The sequence below is a fragment of the Eriocheir sinensis genome, chromosome 41 (genome assembly GCF_024679095.1).
Source record: "Eriocheir sinensis breed Jianghai 21 chromosome 41, ASM2467909v1, whole genome shotgun sequence".
NCBI classification, from domain to species: Eukaryota; Metazoa; Arthropoda; class Malacostraca; order Decapoda; family Varunidae; genus Eriocheir; species Eriocheir sinensis.
Genome location: NC_066549.1, coordinates 5641920 through 5649419, shown reverse-complemented (window position 1 = coordinate 5649419; position 7500 = coordinate 5641920). Strand labels below are relative to the sequence as shown.

The following is a 7500-nucleotide window of genomic DNA, read 5'->3' as shown; positions in this document are numbered from 1 at the left end:
AACAACAAAATTAAAACCGAATTAAACCCGAACATACACATAAAAACCCATTAAGACAAAATTAAAGACAGGAAGATTGGGAAAGAAATAGAAGCTCAAAGACATGCTCAACAAAAGGACAATATATCCACAAGGGAAGACAGTGAACCTTATGACCTCGACAAAACTGAGACTGAGGGAAAACATAAGTGGATGGAGAAGGAAGAGGAAGAGGAGGAGGAAGAGGAGGAGGAAGAGAAGGAGTTGACAAGAGATCAATGGATGCATAATGGATACTTTTTTTTTTTTTTTTTTTTTACGCCAATAGCGCCGGTAGGATTGCTTGAGGGGAATGGATGGTAGTCTGCCCCAGCCCGTCATGGCGTAGGCAAGTGTTTATAGTGGCGCCATCTTCTCTTGGCGACGATAAAAGACAAAATAGAAACAGAGGAAAAACTCAGTGAACTTTCTTGCCTCGACGAAACTTGAGATAGAAAGAAAACCGTGAACTTAAGACGGAAAGAACAACAGCGGACTTGAGATAAAAAGAAAAAACAGACAAACTAGACAGCGAAAAACAATGAATGAAACCAGAAGGGAAAAAAACTTGAAACAGAAGGAGAAAACAGACAAACTAGACAGCGGAAAATAGTGATTGTAGGCAGAAGGGAAAAAAAAAAACTTGAAACAGAAGGAAAAACAGACCAACTAGACAGCGAAAAACAGTGAGTGAAGGCAAAAGGAAAAAAAAAACTTGAAACAGAATGAAAAACAGACAAACTAGACAGCGAAAAACAGTGAGTGAAGGCAAAAGGAAAAAAAAACTTGAAACAGAAGGAAAAACAGACAAACTAGACAGCGAAAAACGGTGAGTGAAGGCAAAAGGAAAAAAAAAACTTGAAACAGAAGGAAAAACAGACAAACTAGACAGCGAAAAACAGTGAGTGAAGGCAAAAGGAAAAAAAAAACTTGAAACAGAATGAAAAACAGACAAACTAGACAGCGAAAAACAGTGAGTGAAGGCAAAAGGAAAAAAAAAACTTGAAACAGAAGGAAAAACAGACCAACTTGAAACTGAAAATAAAACAGCAAAATGAAAAACAAAAGGAGATCGGTTAGCCTTCTTCCCTCGACAAACCTTGAAGTAGAAAATGAACACTGGCTTAAAGGAGAAGGAGAACGCTGCACCAATTGACCTAAACCAACTAAATAACTAAAAAAAACAAAGATAAAAAAACAGCGAACTTGAGAACAAAAATACAACAACCAACATAACAGAACCGGACAAAACATAACATCACAAGGAACATACAAACTTGAGACAGAGGAGAAAACAGTGAACCTTAGACGGAGGGAGAACTCAGCGACCCCTTCCTTACCTCTACAAACTTGTGGGTCAGCAGCACGGTGGAGGTCTGGGATATCTGGGCGCAGTTCTCGATGTCCTGATCAAGAGCGGTGCAATAAATGGACTGAAACGGCAGGAAGCTCTGAAACCGGAAAGACATTATCAGCCACTTCGAGGTGGTGGTGGTGGTGGTGGTGGTGGTGGTGGGAGAGATGGAGGTAGTGGGAGAGGGATAACATAAATGGGGGTGTGAAAATAGGTGTGATAAAAGAGTGAAAAGGAGGAAGAGGAGGAGAGAAGGAGGAGAAAAAGGAGAAAAGATGGAAGCAGAAATGGAAAGAAAATAGAATAGGGAACTGAAGAAGAGGTGGAATAAGAGAGATGAAAAAAGAGGAAGGGGAGAAAGAGAAGTAGATAAAGGAGAAGGAGGAGAAAGATAAAAAGATGGAAGCAGAAATGGAAAAAAAAAAGAATAGGGAACTGAAAAAAAGGTGTAATCAGGGAGAGGAAGAATAGAAAGGGGAGGAAGAGAAGTGGATAAAGGAGGAGGAGAAACATGAAAAGATGGAAGGAGAAAAAGGAAAAAAAATGATGGGTGCAAATGTGATAAAGGGTAAAAAGTTATTAAAGAGGTAAAGAATGAGGAAAATGAAGAGGAAAGCGAGGAAGAGGAGGAGGAGGAAAATGGAAGCTGGAGAGAAAGAGGAGGAGGAGGAGGAGGCTGAAAATGAGAGCTGAAGAGGAGAGAGAGAGAGAGAGAGAAAAAAGAAAGAGGTCGTCCACTGTGAAATATTAACAATGAAATTAAATTAGCAGAGAGCGAGAGCGAGAGAGAGAGAGAGAGAGAGAGAGAGAGAGAGAGAGAGAGAGAGAACATGGCGATACCAAGGACACATGAATACATATCTGCACCGTGTCACCCTCTCCTGAAATATAAACAGCGATATCCTATTAGAGAAGGACGGGAAGAGGATGAGGAAGGGAAGGATGAAAGAGGGAACAGATGGGATGAGAACGAGGGAGAGAGGAATAATAGAGAGAAGAGAAGATAAGAAAATAATAGTGAGAATAATAGCATAATGAAGAGGCTTAGTAAGATAGGGCTGAAGAAATTAATGAGAACGAAAAGAAGGTGAAAAAAGAGAAAGAAGAAAGGGAAGAAGAAAAGGGAAAAAAGAAGAAGAAAACGATGATGCTGTTGTTGAAGAAGAAGAAGAAGAAGAAGAAAAAGAAGAACAAGAACAAGAAGAAAAAGAAAAAGAAAAAGAAGAAGAAAAATATGATACTGATGAAGAAGAAAAAAAAGAAGAAGAAAAAGGAAAAAGAAAAGAAAACGATGATGCTCTTGATGAAGAAGAAAAAGAAGAAAAAGAAGAAAAAAAGAAACAGAAGCAAAGCACACGTGGCCCCATTTAGCCTAATACTAGAAATTTAAAAATATATATTAGGATCGTAAAGGAGAGAAATATACGTATAATTCTAATTTTATGCAACATTCCTATGAGCTTATTGTTGTCTCTCTGTGTGTGTGTGTGTGTGTGTGTGTGTAATATATATGTATGTATGTATGAGGAGCGTCTGACATGAACGTGAGTGCATAAATATGTAAAAATGCATGTATATTTGTCTGTCTGTCTGGTTGTTAGTCTTTCTATCATTAAGTATGTATGTATGTAAGAGTAGTGTTTGGTAGAAAAGTGTGTATTTATGTAGAATCATCCTATGTCTGTCTATCTCTGTCTCTCTTTCCGTCAATCTATCTATCTGTCTGTCTAAATGCATGTGTGAAAGTGGATCCCCCCCCCACCCCCAAGCACTACCACCCCTCACCTCGTCCTTGAGCGCCGGCCGGGTAACGTGCGCCAGCTTGGTCAGGGCGCGGCAGTGGTCGAGGTCCAGCTGGGCGCGCTTCTCGATGTAGGCAATCACGTCCTTGGCATACTTGCTCCACACCTTGGCGCGGTACAGGGCATGCTCGACCCCTGCAGGAGGAAGAGAGAGGCGTGATTAGACGGGACGAGCGGGTTGAGATACAGAAATACAGACAGACAAGGCTGCATTTGCACGGATAAACAGATTAGGTCAATAGACAGACTTCCTAATTCCCGATATTAAATCCTTCCCCAAGATTCTGAAGTCCACATTCAACACCACTATTCCTCTCTAGCTTTACTTTCCTTCCCCTTCCTTCCTTCCTCCTTCCCTCCTCTCCTTCCCCCTCCTTCCTCCTTCCCTCCTCTCCTTCCCCTTCCTTCCTCCTTCCCTCCTCTCCTTCCCCTTCCTTCCTCCTTCCCTCCTCTCCTTCCCCTTCCTTCCTCCTTCCCTCCTCTCCTTCCTCCCTTCCTTCCTCCTTCCCTCCTCTCCTTCCCCCTCCTTCCTCCCTTCCTTCACCCTTCCTCCGTACTTTCATCTCTTCATTGCCTCCTTCCTTTCCTAAATAGATGAGGCAAAAGAGGCAGAGATATACGAAGACAGACAGAGAGACAGACAGGAAGACAGACAGGAAGACAGATAAAATAAACAAACAATCAAACTAATGCACTATCCAACTAACAAACTTACTATTAGACTGAAGGAAAGTTTGAAAGAAGGGAGATGGCAATATAGACAGACAGAGAGACAGACTGACAGACTGATATATAGATAGATAGATACAAATATAGATAGATAGATAGAAGACAAATAAACTAAAAGAAACTGTCGCCAAGATTAGTAAAAGATTGAGAGATTAAGAGAGTTTTGAAGGAAGAGAAGAGAAGGGCCTTAGACTTGTGGAAATAGGAAACATAAACAGACAGATATCTAGACAAACAGAAACTCACACCGAGATAGTTAAATGACACAAGGACACTGATATCAAAATAGAACAGTGATGATTTAATACCAACACAAGGAATACATGAACGGCAATATAGACAGAGACGAGAAGTTCAGGGCAGTGGTGGTGACGGCTGGTGGTAGCAAGGAGAAACAGTAATAGCAAAGGTTAATGACAGTAATAGCAAAGGTTAATGACAGTAATAGCAAAGGTTAATGACAGTAAGTGTGAGTCATGTGGTGTCATGCTGATGAACACTTAACCCTCATCACAAGCAACATACTGGCAGCTTTCCCACTTGTTTTTTATCCCTTTTTTCTCCTCTTACTTCCCCCCTCCCTCTTCTTTTCTTCTTCTTCTTCTTCTTCTTCTTCTTCTTCTTCTTCTTCCTCCTCCTCCTCCTCCTCCACTTCCTGTACTCTCTATACGCTCTTCTTCATCCTGCCAGCTTTCCATTTTTTTCCTCCACTTCCTCCTCCTCCTCCTCCTCCTCCTCCTCTTGGTCCTCTTCCTTGTCCTATTTTTTATCCGTTATCTCATATTTCCATTTATCTTCTTATCTCTATTTCCGTTTCTTCATACTGTTAGTTCTCATATTTTTCCTGTTTTTTCTCCTCCTCCTCCTCCTACTCTTCCTCAATATCTTCCTTCTTACTACTTACTTGTCTTTTTTTATATATTTCCTTCTCATATTGGTAAGTCTCCCATTCTCTTTCTCTTTCCTAATTCTCTTCGTTCTCCTCTTACTCTTTTCTGTATTTGTCATCCTCCTATTGTTTGTTCTTCCTGTGTGTTCCTTTGTGTTCCTTTGTGTTCCTCCTCTTCCTCTTCCTTCATCTTCTCACTCTTGTTGATTCCTCATATGCCCTCTTCTTCTGTTTCTACCCTCTTGCTTCCCCTCTCTCTTTCTATCTCCCCTTCTATTCATTATCCTCCTTCCTTCCTCTCCTCTTATTCTCATCTCTTCCCTTCCCCTTCTCTCGTTTCCGTATAGGTTCCAATCTCTTCCTAATTCCCGATATCAAATCCTTCCCCAAGATTCTGCCGCCCACTTTCAACATTCCTCTTTAGCTTCCCTTTCCTTCCTCCTTCCCTCCTCTCCTTCCCCTTCCTTCCTCCTTCCCTCCTCTCCTTCCCCTTCCTTCCTCCTTCCCTCCTCTCCTTCCCCTTCCTTCCTCCTTCCTCCCTCTCTTCCTTCACCCTTTCCTAGTCCTTTCATCTCTTCATTGCTTCATTCCTCTCTTCCCTTGCCTTCCCCCATCTCTCCTCTCCTCTCTGCTCTTCCTTCCGTTCTTTCCCTTCGTTCCTCCCTTCTTCCATTTTCACCTCAGTGCTTCCTCCCCTTCTTCCTCTTCCTCCATCTTTCCTTCCTCCCCTTCTTTCCCTTCCTCCGTTTTCTTTTCCCTTCAAGTCAGATTTGGAACCTTTTTATAATGGTACGATTTTAGTTTATTCCTTTCTATTTTCTTTATTATCTATTTATCTTTTTATCTTTCCATCTTAATCTTGTTTGTTCCTTATCTCTGTTTTTATCTTCTTTTTTTTTACTCTCTCTCTCTCTCTCTCTCTCTCTCTCTCTCTCTCTCTCTCTCTCTCTCTCTCTCTCTCTCTCTCTCTCTCTCTCTCTCTCTCTCTCTCTCTCTCTCTCTCTGCTTCTCCTCCTCCTCTCCTTTCCTTTTCTCTCCTTTCCTTTCCCTTCCTTTCCTATCCTTCTTCCTTACCCTCTTCTCCTTTATTCTTCTTTCCAACCGCCAACACCACCTTCGCCTCCTCCTCAACCCCCCCTTCTCCTCCTCCTCCTCCTCCTGCTCGACCCTGCTCACCCTGCTCGTGCCGGTGTAGCTGCTCGTCAATCTGCTGAGGGGTGAGCACTTCAGGTTCCTTCAGGCTTGTGTCCAGGACGGCGCTCCCGGTATCGCTCGCCTCCACGCCGCCGCCGCCCGTGCCGCCGCCTCGAGGCTCCCCGGCGCTGCTCTCTGCGTCGCTGCTCATCAAGTTCTCGTACGACTGCAAAGATGAAGGACATCGTAAGGGAAGGAAAGACAAAGGGGCAACGTCGGGTGTCTGGAGTGTAAAGTGTAAAGTGTTAACCCGTCCGCTGCGATTGGCACGGATTTCGCCTTCACTGGTAGCCTGGTAACATACACTCCCAGGTCTTTCTCTGCCTCTGTGGTGCATAGTGGAGTGTTTCCCATGTGGTATTGGTGTGCTGGATATCCCTTCACTGGTAGCCTGGTAACATATAATCCCATGTCATTCTCTGCCTCTGTGGTGCATAGTGGAGTGTTTCCCATGTGGTATTGGTGTGCTGGATATCCCCTCCCATGGTGCAGGACTTTACATTTTTCTTCATTGAATTGTAACAGCCACTTTTAGCGCCATTCCATTAGCTTGCTGAGGTCTAACTGTAGGAAATCCGCATTGAAGGGGTTAAGGACATGTATAAGGGAACAACGGCAAAAAGGATCCGTAGAGAGTTAACAACATCGACAAAAAGGATCCGTAGAGAGTTAACAACATCGGCAAAAAGGATCCGTAGAGAGTTAACAACATCGACAAAAAGGATCCGTAGAGAGTTAACAACATCGACAAAAAGGATCCGTAGAGAGTTAACAACATCGACAAAAAGGATCCGTAGAGAGTTAACAACATCGACAAAAGAGCATCTTGAAGTGACTGGTGTGTAGAGTGCCAAGGGTGAAGGACAGACAGAGGAAGAGAAGAGAACCACTGATGAAGGAAGCTAAGCGAAATTGACCTCTCTTTCGCCCACCTCTTTTGATTCTTTTTAGGAGCAGCGAGTAGCGGGCTTTTTTCTTATTATTGTTTCCTTTTTTGTGTGCCCTTGAGCTGTTTCCTTTGTTGTAAAAAAAAAAGTACATGAATAGAGGAAGATGATGCATAGTACTCACCTCAAATATAGATGGATAGATAGATATGTAGATAGATATAAATAAGTAGATAGGTAAAGAGGGAGATAAATAGCTAAACAGGTAAACAGAGATGAGTTGATATTTATTCTACAACACCATGGTAATATATGTCATGGAAGCACAATATATGTAGAAATACCTTTATGAAACTAAAATCACACACACACACACACACACACACACACACACACACACACACACACACACGGAGGGAGAGAGAGAGATAAAAAGGAAACATCGAGAGAACATGGACTCCAGTGGCTTCCAGAAATGACGAGAAACATTCAATGAACTCTCCAATTTTTCCTTCCTGCTTCCCTTCCTTCCTCCCTTCCCTCTCCTCCATTCCCTTGCCTTTCCTTCCTCCTTCCTGCTTCTCTCCCTCCTTCAGTACCTCCAATCCTCCTTTTTTTTTTTGGCTC

At 42.6% G+C, this 7500-nt stretch overlaps 1 protein-coding gene across 5 annotated transcripts in view; it reads right to left on the bottom strand.

The window, feature by feature from the left end:
* The window catches only part of LOC127009549 (rho GTPase-activating protein 45-like), a 285593-nt gene that overhangs the window by 71333 nt on the left and 206760 nt on the right, over positions 1-7500 (bottom strand). For all 5 annotated transcript variants that reach the window (XR_007762051.1, XM_050882726.1, XM_050882725.1 and 2 more), the window contains 3 exons: positions 5969-6152; positions 3158-3309; positions 1359-1469 (listed from right to left, as the gene is read on the bottom strand). Coding sequence is in view for 4 of the 5 variants with exons in the window: in XM_050882726.1 (XP_050738683.1) it covers positions 1359-1469; positions 3158-3309; positions 5969-6152 (447 nt within the window). In the remaining variant the exon portion in view is untranslated. The remainder of the gene's footprint in view (positions 1-1358; positions 1470-3157; positions 3310-5968; positions 6153-7500) is intronic.